Source organism: Anopheles merus, chromosome 2L (genome assembly GCF_017562075.2).
Source record: "Anopheles merus strain MAF chromosome 2L, AmerM5.1, whole genome shotgun sequence".
Classification (NCBI taxonomy): Eukaryota; Metazoa; Arthropoda; class Insecta; order Diptera; family Culicidae; genus Anopheles; species Anopheles merus.
In genome coordinates, this window is record NC_054083.1 from 42,796,920 (window position 1) to 42,813,045 (window position 16,126).

The window sequence follows — 16,126 nt, forward strand, 5'->3', positions numbered from 1 at the left end:
CGGTGCCAATAGATCGCACACTAACGCTACCTTCCCAAAAGGGGACGGGGGGGGGGGGGGGGGCGGTTGTGTGTGTGTGTGTGTAAGTGTTAGGGGTGTCATTCCACAAACCGTTCTCTCCTCTGCTGAGTGTCGCGGGTTGAAATCGTGTTGAGTGTACGTTTGAGTGACCGAGTCAGTCTCTTTGGTGAGTGACTTGGGGGGATGGTCACTGATACGGTGATTATTGTTTTATTCATTTTGCTAAACAATATTAATAATTGTTATAATCGTACTAAAGCTCAAACTTTGTTGCAAGATTGTTGCACCATTTCAAAAACTGTAAGTTTAAGACCAATAATTTGACGGTGTGCTGTTAATATTGCAACCAAAACTTGTATCTTTTCGACACACATTGATTCTGTGACCATTAGAAAACAATCAATCGAGAGCGGGGGACATAGAATTGGCTCCCGAACTGCGCTGTCGGGAGCTATTTTCGGCGCTCTCAGCGAAGCTTTTCTGAGCAGCCATTGGGACGGCCGCCACCCTCCGCAACACTCTGGTTGGGCCACTCACACACATAGCGTGGCACGGCGAGGCTTCTCGAACACACACACGCACACACAAGGAGACCATTATCTGTCCAAGTTTGCCACTTGGTTCGCCGATAGATTTGCTCGCAATTCGCATTCGCTCTCCGTCTCTCTCGCTCTTCCGGCGTTATCACAAAACGGTTCGTGGCGAGTGAGCTACTTCCCGCCCCTCCTCCCCCTCCTCCCCCCCCCCCCAGGCCCATCAAATCCAAATCACACACCACCCCGTAAAACCCACCCCCCCCCCCGCGCACGGGCTGGTGGATGGTTGAGTTAGTGAGCGCCGCAACGCGCAATAGACAGGGAGTGAGCGTCGTGCTGTGTGTGCCATAGCCGAGAGCGCCACAACATAACAGCCCGGCCCATGGCCCGGCCAGGTCCGAGCGCGAACCGTTTTCAGTCGCCTGCCGCACGCGGTACTATCGGGAAGTAGTGTAGAGTGGCCTGCTGCTGTTGGCGAGCGAGCGAGCGCGCGCGTGTGCGTCTTTTGTGTGTGGAAAATCGCGTGCGTCCATCATTTGCAACCGCGCGCAATCGAAATTCCTTTGGCTACGCGTGAATTTGGTGTTTGTTTCTTCTTCTTCGCGTGCGTTTGTGAGTGTGCATTTTGTGTCCCTCACAACCTTGAACCGAACCCCACCTGTCCCCCCGTCCCCGTGGTTGGCTTCATCAAAGGCGCGTTCGCGTTGTGCGTCTTTCGATTCCCGCGCGTGTGTGTCTTATCGGAGTAGGGGAAATTTTGTAACGCGAATAAAGAGCAAACAGAAGTGTTACGGTGAGCCAAACGAGCGATTAATTTTCCCTGTTTGTGTGTGTGTGTGTGTCAAAAGAAAAGTGTGCTTTCCACCACACACCGTGCGTTAATGAAAAGCGAAAACAATTGTGACGGAGCAACCAGCAGCAGCCAGCAGCAGCAGCATCAGCAGTTTGTATCAAAGCGTGCCGAAGATACATTTCGATCGGTGCCCAGCATTGCCCTTTGCCCGGCTGTGGCCGTGTCGGCTGTGCCGAAAAATAACACTCATCCACCTGTTGCGTCAGGTTGGGGTGGTGTTCGGGTGTGTGCGTGCGTGCCCTGTATTTCGCTCCGGCCGAATATTCTGGAGAGGAGAATGTCCTTGTGCTTCTTCGGCCTCCTCCCCCGCAGTGTGACAAACTCTTCTGCCCGTGTGTCCGGGTCAGTGTCTCCGGACGTCCGATTCGTGTGTGTGTGTGTGCCTGTGACTGCCTGTAGGTAGGGTCAGGGAAACTGGGTGGAAAAACCTTGCCCAAACTGTGGTGTGCGTGTGTGTGCGTGCGTTTTTTGTTGGTTCCTTTTGAACAAACGAACAGAGAGAAGACGCACATTTGTCAGACGCAGCAATACATCTCGTCCCGATGCTGCTGCTTCCCGGGGCATTGTCGGCCATCCATCCAGCTCTTGCTTGGATTTGTGCGCGGCTCGATATATGTTGTGAGTCGTTCTGTGTGTGTGTGTGTGTGTGTGTGTGTGGTGTGTGTGTGTGTGTGGTGTGTGTGTGTGTGTGTGTGTGGTGTGTGTGTGTGTGTGTGTGTGTGTGTGTGTGTGTGTGTGTGTGTGTGGTGTGTGTGTGTGTGTGTGTGTGTGTGTGTGTGTGTGTGTGTGTGTGTGTGTGTGTGTGTGTGTGTGTGGTTGGGAGCAGCCTTGTACCGTGCCTCGACAGTGTCCTTTTGCTGCAAAGTTTTGGTGTTCGCTTTCTTTTGGGGTGTGGTATTGCTCGCATCCGCGCGCGGAAGCTAGAGCGTTGTTCGCCCACGGATTCTGATGCTGCTGCTGCTCGTTCGTGTTGACGGCATATTCCACAGGTTGCCATTGTAACGTGGGGTTGCGCAGACATTCTTCGCCAAAAAAGTGTGGGAATGAATTTGCAATTGTGTTGGTGTGTGTGTTTTTCTGTGATTTATTTCAAGAAAAAAAGGGCTGTAGCGTACAAAAACAAGACCAATTTCTTCTGCGGCATGATGCCCCCTTTGCAGTGGTAGGACTTCTCGACCATCTCACACAGGTTTTGCGAAGCTGGCCCCTGGCGGAGAATGCTTTCAAAAGCCGTCGTGACGCTTTTCCCACAGCAACGAGGCAACAAACGCGGCGGCGGCGAAGGACCACAGTTTCGGTTCAATAGGTGGCCGTGCATGGGGCGGTGGTTTTAGAGCCTTTTTGGGGTGGGGGTATTGGTTGTGTAAGTGTGATTGGCAAAGCGGTTTGTGACATCTTTGTCCGCCGCGTATGTGCTGTGCTGGTTTGTGAGAAAATCGTGAGGCCCCACTGGAATTGGGAGGAATGAAACATCAAACCTCTTCCCGCACACTTGCCCCAAATGCGTGCGTGCGTGTTTTAGTGACTGTGCTCGGGGGCTCCGGTTGGGTCCGTTTCCTTGTTTATTGCACACACTGGGGCGACACATACTGGCAGGTGCTGTAACAGCACCGGGCGAAGCATGACGAGTGCAGCAACCATTAACACGCGCTTTCGGTTCACTTTTGTTGTTGTTTTATTACTGCACACACACACACGAAAAAGAAAGAGGAAAAAATCAGTGTGTGATAGGGCATGAAATTGATAGCAGCCAGAAGAGCATAATCGTGCATAATTTGCGCGAAAAAAAGGAAAAGCAAAAAAAAAAAACAATCGGTTTTTGTAAGCTCGGCCGTCCCCGCTAGCCAGCGAAATGATTTGAATGAATCGAACATATTAGCGAAAGGCGGCTCGTGCAAAAATGATGTTGTCTCCTTTCCGCTCGGAGGAGGGTTTTTTTGCTTGGTTCGGCTAATAACGATTCTTCACCGTCTGGTCCGCCATCTGATGGACGGTGGCCCACTTGGTTGGCTTCACACAAATCCTTAATTCCTGTCGCGTGTAGCTTTCGCCAAAAAGAGCCACCTTTTTACACCCACCCAGCCACCCACCCACCGGAGAGGCAGGTAGTGGTGGGCCAAAAAAAAAAAGAGCAACAGCAACAGAAAAGTCAAAAGTTACACCAAACTAGCTTCTGTACGGTGTGTTAATCTCACATGTGTAACAGCGCTAAGGAATAAGGAAACAGCGGAAAAGGGCAATTAAGAAACACAAGAAAAAAGTGTTATAAATATATAAATAGAAAAGGGAATTAGGAAATGAAAAACAAAACGCGAAAAAATAGAAACAGCTTGGAAAATGAAAAAAAAAAAATCGTGAAACAAGGAAACACAAATTTAAATAAACAATGAAATGGAAAAAAACGTATAAAAATGAACTAGGGAATAGTAAAAATAAATAAACAAAGAGTAAGAGCGGAAAAGTGGATCAAGACAACCGAAAAAAAAGCAAACAAACACACACAAAATTAAAGCGGGAAAATTGACCAAAAAGGGAAAAGAGATAAGGAAGAAAGAAAAAACAAAAAAAAACAAAATAAAACTATTTCCCAAAGCGTAACATGGCTCAAAAGACGAAAAAAAAACTCTACTGGCGAAGGGCTTTGGCAAAGCAAACGTGTTAAAAACATATTGCTAGTGGATGGATGGTCCGGATTGCGAAATATTGCTCCCCGATGCGTGCGTGTGTGTATGTGCATTCGTATGTGACCGATAATGGATGCTGTCAGAAAACTGATGACGAATTTCCAACGCCCGGGTGCCGTAAAAGCGCTCGGAAAACTGCCGCCCAGAAAGCGGTGGTGTATGCGGCAGCGTCGTGTGCCGACCCCGTTTTGGACGGCGGTGGTGCGATGTGTGGGCATTTTTCCTTCCCCCATTCGTCACCGGACCAAAACCAAAACTCTCCTTTCCACAATCCCCCCCCCCATCCCCCTATGTGTGTGTGTGTGTGTGTGTGAAGCCTGCCAGCACCAGGCGAATGAATGTGTCCACCCGAAAAGTGAATGTCTTTGCTTGCTTCGTTTGGTTGGTTGCGGCGTTTGTTTTTGTTGAAGCTGGTTGGCCGTTTGCTTCCCCAAGTTCGATTTTTTTTAGGTGCTATAGTAAGTTCCTTTCCAGTTGGCAAAGTTGTTGTGGTAGGTGTGTGTGTGTGTGTGTTTATGAAAGTTGATTAGTGTGCAAAATGTAGGTAAATGCCAAACGTGGTATAATTAGTGTACCGTGCCGTGTGTGGTGTTGTACAGTTTCGGACGGTTGAGATAATGCCGTACGGTAGCGCAGGCCCAAAAGGATTTATTGTACTGGAGGGGGGTTAGAAATATCGACCATGAACACACCTCCGCCACCCCGGCCTGTCCCTTTAATGAGTAGATGGATTTAAATATCTAGAACTGCTTGCAGCTCGTCCTTTTTTTGTTTTCTTGTCCTTTTGACAGAAAAACGCTTTCTGTCCGCTTTGGAGCTTTCAACTCGTTTGTCGAATGCTGTTTCAGTCGCGGAACACTTCACAGAGCAATGCTCTCTTTCTCTCCTTCTCTCTCTGTCTCTCTCTTTCTCTCCTTCTATCTCTCCGTTTGGCTAGAATTTTACCAGTGGAAAACATGATTGACATTCACGGGTGAGTGAAAGTAATTGAACCCGTGTAAAAGGCGGCAGCAGCAGCAGCAGCATCATTTCCAGAAAGGCCCTGGCCAAGAAGTTTGCTTTCACGGAATCCGGCGCTTTAGCCGTTCAGTTTTGGAACATTTTCTAATTAATTTAATTGATCTTCGCCGAGTGCGCGCTCGCGCCTGAACCCTCCCTTCCAGCTCTTGGTCGCTCTGTCTCTCTCTCTCTCTTTGTGGCCCTCTTTAGGTCCTCCAGGTCGTCATTTTCATCACCGGATAAGGTTTCTTATCATGCAAAAATGGTTAGACGCTTTGCTTTATTTTTTTGTTTTTTGTTTTTTGTTTTATTTTTGGGCCGTGAAAAATGCCTTCAAACAGCGGTCGAGAGGTCCCTCGGAGAGGAAGGGTGGAAAATTTGATTGCAGCAGCTTTGCCACAGCCAACACGGCTGCTAACCGTGCGCAGAGGAAGGCTTTCGAACGTTTTCCCGTTTGCCGATAATATCTGGCACCTCTGGCCTTGCTTTTTTTTTTTTTTGCTAGAGTCGGTTTGTTCTCTTCAGCCGCTGGTGGAGCACACCACTTCAAAGCGCGATACAGCCTGAAAAGGATGCTTAAGATGATGGTAAACTGCTGCTTTTTGATACTTTCATAATCTCCATAGGAAAGTAACGAAAAAATGGTTTCAATCATCGCCAATCGAGACCGCGCACAAGGACATCGAGAAGAACACACTGTAACGCAGGGGAAGGGAAGTCGCACCAAATAGTCGGGAACAATCGGCAGCAGAGTGTTTTTGTTGGTCGTGTCTTTGGTTTGCTCTTGAGGCAACGGTCTGGGCAGCTCCTCCGTACTGCTTGCGATAGAAGCAGCGTGGCGTAGAGCCAATTGCACAACAACCAAAAAGAAAAACGCAACCAAACCGAAGCGCAACACGGCCCTGCGTGTCTCCCGCGTCCCCTGCAATCAAAATACCGCAACGCGCTTATCAAATCCTTCCACCGTTTTTTTTTTTTCAGAACGGACCGCGGACTTACCGTGTGTCCGTGGTGTTTCTTTCTTTTTCGGATTGGATTCAATTTCCGAGCCGAGACGGGAAGGAAGCGTCGTCTTATCGGTGGAAGGTTTGGGGAGTGGCCCGGCAGACGATGGGGAGTCAGCAGCAACTGTGCGCGCCTGTTGCAATGACCTATGTTCGTAAAAGGAAGGAAAACGAAAAAAAGCCATCCACAAGGGGCAGCAAGTGTATCAACAGCGAGTAGAATGCAAATTCCATTCAAATCCGGAATGATTTGCAAAATTGAACTCATAAAATTACTAAAAAACACACACACACACACACACACACACACACACGCACAGGGACATGTATAAATAATCACAATTAAAATGTCACATAATGAATGGGGGGAGGCTTGCGATAGCCTTGTGTCGATGATTATTAGAGCAACACAGGCAGTACGGCCGAGAATGTCAAGCAAAAACAAAGAAGTGTGTGAGAAGCTAAATCGATCTTGTTAGGAAGTGATGGGCTGCTGTTTTTTTTTGTTTTGGGCTAGAATTACATTTACAAACAAGCTGCATTCCCTGGTGGGCTGATAGTGAAGGGCACGGACACAGACGCACACACAAACACACAGAGACACGTCTGAGATCACGGCGGGCCTTTGGTCGCTGAACACTGTGCGGGATAATGATTTATTATGTTGCGAATGTCTTGCTAGGCGAAAAGTGGTGTAGTTTTTTTTTTCTAATTTCTATCAGAAACCCGTCGTCTACTACCTTCAATTGAAAGGTTTTTTTTCCTCTTCTACCAGTAACCAGAAAAGACTAGCTTTACGTGACGCACATTAGGTGAAAAGTGAGACAATTGCTGAATTGTGTTGGAGTGTGGTTTTGGTTGCAGTGCGTCAGTCGACCACGACACGTGCGCAGTTTGTGTGTACGCTTCGAGCTTATAAAAAAGCAAAGAACAGTGTTATAATAAGGCGCAGTAGTGTCTGTGTGAGTGTATACCACTACAACGTTGATCCGGAAGTGAAATTTAGTAATTGAGTAGTTCGGAAGATGCTTACCGGCGCCCGGCGGCTGGCGATTGCAGGTCTGCAGCGCAGCTGAGCAGCAATTCGTTGCTGTGACAGCGGCGGCCCCGTAAGAGCCGGCGTTTCTCAAGCTGGATCCGTCCGGCGGCAGTCCGCGTGCGGAACCGTCAACTTCGTCAACATGCGCTGCGACGGTGCGAGCTGCTAAGGAACGGCCAGTAGTGCGAGACGCATCCCATCGCTATCACGAACACAGCAGCTCCTACCCGGACGAGCTTACGATGAACATTTCTACCGAGTACGCACCGAGCGACGGGATGAGTCGCGCGTCCTACACGCGATCATCCTACCGATCGGCCTACTACGGTATGCCGCCGGAGATCGGTGGCAGTGGTGCAGGAGCTCTCGGCTCGCAGCAGCATCAGCCGCCGTACGGTGGTGGAGTCGAGACGATCGGCTTTGCCGACGGAGGGAGCCACTCGCGGCGGCACCACGATCGATCGGCCAGCATGGCGGTGGGTGGAAGTTTCGAGGGAGATTGTAATGAGAGACCATTCTACGCCCCATCGCCCCTGGGGTCCGATTCGTACGCTTCGGACGAAGGCAGACACTCGGGCGGATATCTGGCGAATCCTTACTACGGTGCGACGGCCGGTGGTGGTGGTGGTTACGGGCATCAGGGTAGTATGGTGCGGGCTATGCCACCGGAGCTGGGAATGTACGGTGGAGGATGCTACGGCAGTCCACCGGTACCGTGGTACCAGCTTCCGCAGCAGCAGCAGCAACCGTCTTCGTACCATCAGCAACAGCATCCGGGGCATTCTCAGCACCATCACCACCATCATCCTCACCACAGTCAGCAGCAGCATTCGGCATCGCCAAGATGCTACCCGATGCCACCGGAACATATGTACAATATGTTTAACTTTAACAGGTAAACTTCTTGGCGGTTGGTTATTTGTGACGGCTGGGAGGCTCAACAATCCAAGCAGGACGATTGTTTGAGCCTTCGATATGAGGCAGATTGTTTTCTTGGGGTTTTGTAGATTAGGTTTGTGATTATGAGATGGGATAATGTATGAAACCGTTAACTGAACAGTTGCTTGATATACAAAATTAACCTTAAACCTTCTCAAACATCAATTCATTCGAACTGCGTGCCGTTGCATCTCCAAGTTCCAAGAATATCCAAGGACATCAGATTTCAAATATTTTGTCTTCAGATCAGACCATCTAGATGTTGTTGTTTATTTATAATCATAGAACTTCTAAGCCCAATAGCAGACATTTCCTCTAAAGACACTTTTAAAAGGTTGTATCTTTAAAACAAATCAAACTGATCCGCCAGTCATCCATCCCACTGCTTGATGCATTGATGTTTGTCGTAAAACCCCGGAAAATACCAAATATCAAAATATTGAAATAATTACTCATCATTAGTTTGTTCCTGCAAAAATACTTCATTCCACTGCACGTGCACTAATCCATTCTTTGCTAGAATTCCATGTTCTAGGACTTCAGAACCGTATCTACTTACCATTCCTTTGCTTCCTGTTTTTATTTTTTATTTTTTAAGAACGCGTCAATCGTTTTCCTAGAATTGACAAAGTCTTTAAATGGCGAACCGGTGCTTGAATATCCCCGTGCTAAACGCTGAATTGGATAAAAACTGTGAACTTTTTCCTAATTCAATTACATCTGCTGTAATGCCGTGTGCCTCGTGCACGATACTTCAAAGATGGTTCAATTTGCTAATACCGAACTTTCCCGAGCCCCGGTGCCCCTCGCTTTAGCGGGAACTCGTCGGGGGTTGGATTTCAGCTTAGAATGCATAGAAGATAAGACCCATAAAAGCGTTTTTGAGTCGTCCTTTATTTTTTGTCATAACTCTGCCTACCAGGAATTATCCGGATGTGTATTGCTCTCCGCTTTTCAATGTCTAGACTCTGGACCCGTGGCAAAACGGGAGGCAAAACAAAAAATTAGCAACACACATTTCGTGGTAAGCCATTTCCGAGTGTGCTTTTTGCTTTCGTATCCTCGGTCCTCGTGAATCGCCCGATTCACCGACACAGCACCAACTCGAAGGTGTGTAATTTAAATGCTATACACCAAACTTTGTAGCTCACCACATTCTGGCGAAATGCTGGACGAAAGTCCACTTGATGAAGTCAGGCTAGCATTTTGTACCACTAACATCTCTATGGCTCGACTGTTGGCTTTCGTTCCGAGCACCAGCAGCAACAGCAGCGTTTGACGGGCAAAGTTTGGTAGCATCGGTGTTGTATCAAATAAACTTCCGACGCTTACGCACACGTTCCTCCAAGCCACCCTGCTCCCCAATGCAAATACCGTTTAGGGAATCAATTCTCGGAAGGTAGAAAATTTCGTCAAAATGTCAAAAAGTAAATCTCTTGGGATACGTAGGGCCCGCTTCCTGCCAATTTTTGGGTAGCTCGAGAGGGATAGGGATGTAGACAGAGAAGGAACGGTAGTTATTTCATTGCCTAGGACCGTTCGATCCTGGACCGGGTTTTCTTTGGACGCTTTTTTTTTTTTGGGCCCCTCGGTTAAGGATATTTAGCCATTTTGTACGCTGTCCCGGGTTTTGGCTTTAGATACTTTATCTTGCACAGTTTCTGACGTTTCCGTAGAATACAGAAGCTGCCGCAAACAGCAATGTATTGGCCCGAACCTCCAGGTTCACGGACAGCCTGCTGGAGCTGCTTTGATTCTCGCCATTAAGACCTTCGCGTCGTGTGTACATTGTTGCCAGGCGTACAATACACGACGTGTGGGGTGTGTTCTTTTTCCCGGAGTCGATGGTTGCTGCTGCTTCTAGGATCTTTCACAGTTTGAATTTTCTTAAGATGTTCCTCATCTATCAAAGTCGGGCATTCCAGTAACAGGGTGTAGTTAGAATCACGAACGAGCAAGGTGTGCTATTCGTTCGCCCGCGCACACCATTAGCAATGCATGCCTCACGGGCGCAGAATCAGGAGCTTGTGTGTGAACTCATCAAGTTGCACTGTAAATAATGGGAATCTAAAAACTACTCGCTTCCACTAAAACACCATCTTCCCGTCCTACCAATCAGCAACGGTTTTCATCACTTCACTTTATTGAGCACACAATTCCAACGCGTGTGTGTGTGTTACGCAAAAAAGGGCAAGCGAAAGGTGAATCGGTGCAGCGGGCTGAAGTTCAACAAGTACGAGAGAGGGGGCGGGGTGGGGTGGAAGAAGGGGGGGGGGGTGATGTAGGGAAAGGTCCCGATGGGGTGAGATTTGTATCGATTGCAAAATGATGATACGTTCCTCTTGAGCAAATTCGCTGCAACAATGTTGCAACAAGTGCATTCTCCACCTCCCTACCCAAGTCGCCATTACACTAACTACTAATACTACTACAGCCAAATTTTATTGCTTTTCCACTTGCACAACACTATATTGTGTATGTGTGTTTGCCGGTGTGAAGCTATGTGTGACGGTTGCGGTGAAAGGGTGTGGACCCACGATGCACCCTTGGTGGGCGGGCGATCGGTTTCTTTCGTTCTCTTTCTCTCTCTCTCTCTCTCTCTCTCTCTCTCTCTCACTCCCTCTCTTTCACTCCGTGACAGTAAAGAAGCAACGGATCACGTAGTGCAGCACCGGTATAAGTCAAGTGTTATTAGTGTGCATCAATGAGCTACCAGCACCTACCCAACCACGACCACTCGTTCAAACGTTCTCCGATGTGGCCGGTAAGTGTAGCTGGGATCGAGAAAAGTACGCCCAAAGCCCGTATGGCTTAATCGTTTCCCCCCCCATTTCTGTCCCTAGAGAGCTTGTGGGCGGTGGGTGACACAGGTTCTTCCGGTTGTCAGGTAGAAAGTCGGTTGGAATAAACTGGAGTTTTGTTTCTTTTCTAAATGAAGTCTTTAATCCAACTGATAAGGAATAAAGCGCGCTTTGCAGGAAGCGTGCACTCCCTGCTGTTTGGCCCGATCAGCGTCGTGCAGGGGATAAGAGGTCAGGGAATTATAAAAGCAGTAAACAATTGGATCAATTCATTTCCAGCCCTTGTCCGGTTTTTTTTTTTTGCTCTAGATGTGCTCTTTATTGGTGAGTTTTTGTTGGTGTGTTGTTGATGAGATTGAGTGCGCCGCCTCCTGACACACCGTAGGGTTCGGGATTTGTAGGTGCTGTGTGTTTAATAGAATTACAAACGGTTAATGTGCGTTTTCACACGTCCGATGACTGATGAATAAAATTGACCTGGTGTCAAAGTTAAACGGATTATGATGAGATTTGAATACACAACCTCCATTGTGTAAGGCTGCGAGCTTTGCACTACACCATGCGTCTGCTCTCCTTGTGATGTGTTAAAAGTTGATGTGATTCGGCAAGCTCATGACAGAAAAGCGTTCCATTATATGCATTTCATCCTCGAAAGGAACAAAATATGAGTCACACAAATAAACAACTTAAAATAAGCTGTTCATAATTTGATAAAAGTAGTAAGTAATTTGAAGTACAGTAGTTTCCACGTCCCGCAAATTGCTGGTGCATTCGTGTGTACTGAAATGGCCCCCAATCCATTTCCATTTCCATTTCGCTACATTGTAAGCTTGTTATGACCCTTCTGGCTTGCTCTACCTGTTCCACCTAGCAAACCCTTTGAAAATGAATTTTCCCATGAAATATCACACACTCGCACGATGCAACCTAGCCTCTCCACCCTGCCACCGATCGGCAGGGATGGTCAACTCTGGTTGGACGGTTCCTGCGTGGACATAAACTAAACGTTTCAGTATCCTGTCGCAGTCGCATTACCGAAGCGGGGCTCTGTTTACATCGTGGTTTTCTTCACCTTCGTCTACTCCATTTGTGGTTGACTCTCTCCCTTTCCCTCCCACTTCTCTCTACTTGCTTTTCCTCTGACCAGGGCAGATGTAATGCAACAGCCAGCCATATTCAATTGAATGGCCACACAAACATTCCCGTTTAAATGCACACTGTTGCAGCTATTTCCGTACCGCTTGTAAAAGGGATTCCAGGCTTATATATTGGTAAACACAAATGCACACACACACACACACACACACACACACACACACACACACACACACACACACACACACACACACACACACACACACACACACACACACACACACACACACACACACACACACACACACACACACACAGTAGTTTGGTGGAGGAGACTTGGCAATTTGCTGCTGCGTCTCTGTGTTGTAACTCTTGCTGTGCTGTTTGTCCAGTCATTATTTGCATATTTACAATGTTTCCTCCCGCGAGAGTAGGTGTAATTTACGGTGTGCGAAGAAACAACTGCAACAAGTGAACACACTCACACAGCTCACAGCGAGTGAGAGATGAAAAATGGCACGTAGCTGGAAGCAATGCAGTAAATTAAAGGATTGAAATAATTAACAGCAATCCACATTCTCCCATTTGGTACGGACGCGCGCCCGATCATCCGGAACAGGCAAACGCGCGTCATCGGGATCCTCTCGCGCCTGGGTGGCATTGGGTACGTGTTGGACACGCCATGCCAAAACACTCCTCCCTCCTCTTCCCGCCCCTACCACAACCACCCAGCTTGCCCCTGGTCAAACCCATTATCAGCTTTTCCCGCTAGCAAATGTAAATGTAATAAGCAGTAATTAGTGTTACCATTGTGTTTGGCGATTGGGCCACTTCACGGTTTCGGTGTGGAAAAACTGCGCAGTAGCAGCAAGGTGGTTGTGACGTGATGGGTGGGCGCGATTGTGCCCGGGGGTAGATTTGCTGACCCAAACGCCGTGCAAAACGATGACGGCGGTAGAAGCCGCGTTCCGTTGCGGGCCGTTTGTTTTTTGTTTCCCTACTTGTTCGCTTGTCCGTGACACGTGATCGGCACGGCTCCAAGCTGCACCAGGAACAAGTGACCGAGCAATCAGCTCCCGAGTCTGTGTGTGTTTTCCGGGAGGGGTTGATTCGAGTGCCAACAGCCTGCAAGGGAAAGTATATTTAGCGCTGTTAATCCAACGCTCTTAGCAGGAATAAAAGGAAACTAGTCCGCGCTCCCCCGAGCTGGAAAGTGCACTACAATCTTGCACTTGCACTTGAGAATATCAAACTGCAGCACTCTAGGTTGTGTTTTGTATGTTACACCACTTGTCTCTCATTCCGTCCCGGTGCTTTGTCCGCGAGTTCGCGTACTGAACTTGATCAGTGGCCACTCAATCATCCTCGAAGACGACCGGCCCTTATCTACACACCGTTGTTTCGTGCAACTTGCGGTTCAATTGCAATCAAAACGTTTTTTCTCTTTTTCCTGTTCTTCCCCCGGTCGTACACTAATTGCTCAAGCGCAGGGGATGCGAGCCGATAGAAAATGTTCCGTTGGTGTGGTGTAGTGTTCCAATTTCTTCCAAGGATTAAGGGGAGCGAACGATTGCTTTAAACTACTATTTACGCGGCGCTCCTGCTCGTCCAACAGGTAGCAAAGGTGGGGTGTAGTTGTGACGACAACTCGCTTGATCGTGTGATCGCTCTGTAATCGTTGCTGGAACCGGACGAGCTCCTGACACGTACCCGTCACACCCCTATTGTGCTACGGGACGGTGGGAGAAAATCGGATTCTCCCCCCCCCCCCTCCCCCAGTTCATGCGCACGTAAACCGGCAGCAGCGATTGGGTGGCAAGATTCCGCTGTTTATTATCGTTGATTAATTATCATCAACTCGGCGTCAACAAGCTGGATTGCGCGCCCCACCGTGCACGGTAGTTTGATACGCCGCGCGGGTTTAATGCAACATTGTTGCAACTAATATGCACAACTTCGCTGTGTGTGCAGCATGTGGTGTGTGGCGTGTTTGTTTGCTGAGATGGGCGTTCGGGGAGAATGGGAGGTGCATTAGCAGCTTTTGCTACGCTGTAAAGTGCATTCTGAAGGTTACCCGTTTCCTGACGCTGTCCTAGGTGCTGTTATGTAATTGTTAATTATATAAATGGGTTTATTTTCATTTTTTTTTGCAAAATTTCCTCAATTCTCAATTATTTGTGGTTTTGTTCCTGTATCGTGTAACATAAAATATAATTAAAATAGGGGTTTCCCTTTGAGCAGTGCATGCAGAAGTTGAATGAACGTATTAAGGGCTAGAATATGAAGCAAATATTGGATTTTTTTGTTTTTATTTCAAAAATAAACACGTATTGCCCATTATGATGTTTGTTGGGGCGGTTCCGTGGTACAGTCGTCAATTCGAACGACTCAATAACATCCCCGTCAAGCCTAGAATGGACCGTCCCCCCATAGCAAGCACTGACCTATATCCGGCTGCGTGGTAATAAATTAAGTCTCGAAACCCTGCTGCATAGGCCGGCATGTCCGCACAGGACGTTGTGCCAAATAGAAGAACAATAAGTTGATATAATCCAATCCAATATAGAATATTCCAACCAGCTGCTTTGCATGAATCACTTATACTTGAATAAAATATTGTGATATATCATTGACATGTGAAAGATCGATGATCGAAGTCGAATCGATCCTAAGATATTGCGCTAAAAATTTATACTTTTCTGTATGGTATCTTTCTATTCTTTTAATCTGGAAATATTTCAACCTGTTTGATATATGTTTAAAAAATACTGTCTGTATGTTTCCGTATTCTATTTGCTTTCGTGAGGCTTATGATTATTGGATTATTATTTGCATGGTCTTTGCAGTTTTATGTATAGAATTGCTGATTCTCTGTACAAAACTGATCTAGATTTATCATCTGACTAATCTAAATATCCTGTTAGTGCATCAAAAATTGTAAGACAGGAATAAAAAGTCCATTTTATTCATATATACAGACTGTACAGAGATTCTCATATAAGAGACGTCTGACGTTGCCATTGAATCGCGATACGCGAAAAAGAAAATCTCCAAAAAAAGTTCCCGAAAGCGTTGTCCTGATTCTCACGCGGTGGATAACCTTTTTATATGCCTCAATTAAAATGGTGATTCAAATAATTGGGTCTATCATTGAGTGATCATTGTGCGAATATCACGCCCGTTCCTCTGCTTGCTAATTAATGCATGATTCACTTAACTGATCTGATACCCGCACAACTTCCACATCTTTATTGTCCATCGGTGTACATAATTACCTAATCTTCCAAATGTTCGCATCCAAGATCCAAGATCCAAGATATTGAAAGGATTTCGCTGCCTCACAAAAAAACGGAGCTTAATATCCTTTTTTCTACAATAGCGTATCGCAAAAAGAATGGAGTAATCAATCCTTGCCAATATTCCCCTTCCAAAAAGAAGGAAACATCCCCGGTAAAGCTCTTTTGTGTAAACAGGAAGCTTGGGATTTCGTGCAGGCATTTCCCGAATTTATCCAAGCGCAAGCACTTTCCGTGTTCCATTATTCTTCCATTGCCCCACGCTGTCTGCCTTTTCCAGGAACTGTATTGCGATTTCGGCTTGCTTTACTTCCTCCTCTTCCGTCGCACCGTGCTCTGCTAGTAGTTGATGGAGGGGAGCATTATGAAATTAGACGAGAGTGTGCGCGCGCTCGCTTCCTCTCTCGATCCAGGAATTATGTTTAGCTGATCTTGTAACAATAACAATTCTTCCCGGCCTGCTCGTCGCTTCCTATGGAGGAAGAGTGCTCAAAGATTTCCACCACCGCATCATATTATCGCAGCGCACTCGTGTGTCGCCTGCATCAATAGAAGTGAAGGTACTCCAGATACCTAGATTGGCATCGGCATTTAGGGGCCCAATTGAAGGCGAGCTTTGTCGCGCGAACCTATCACAACCGTTTCATCGTTCAATCGCGTCCTTGCTCGATCGGCCGATTCTGCTTCTCTCGCATTCTTTGCTCTTGCCCAAAACATGCGCCCGGGATGATCCGGTTAGATAATGCCGCACAGCCACGCGCTCCTTTACCGGCATTCTGGTACAACGCCATCCCGGCGTACGTCTTGCTTCAGGAGCCTCAGAAGAAGAATAAAAAAAAACCCCTCTGAAATTAATAGT

General features: G+C 47.3%; 1 protein-coding gene across 5 annotated transcripts in view; it reads left to right on the forward strand.

The window, feature by feature from the left end:
- LOC121594198 overlaps nucleotides 1-16,126 on the forward strand; it is a 57,630-nt gene that overhangs the window by 22,209 nt on the left and 19,295 nt on the right. Inside the window, exons 1-2 of one of the 5 annotated variants that reach the window (XM_041917243.1) lie at nucleotides 908-1,500; nucleotides 6,873-8,031. The exons of 1 other annotated variant lie outside the window; for it this stretch is intronic. In XM_041917243.1, coding sequence (XP_041773177.1) covers nucleotides 7,379-8,031 — 653 coding nt within the window. In that variant the 5' untranslated portion in view covers nucleotides 908-1,500; nucleotides 6,873-7,378. Of the gene's footprint in view, nucleotides 1-907; nucleotides 1,501-6,850; nucleotides 8,032-16,126 lie in introns of those variants that run through there. 3 more of the 5 variants (XM_041917242.1, XM_041917245.1, XM_041917244.1) reach the window with 3 other exon arrangements.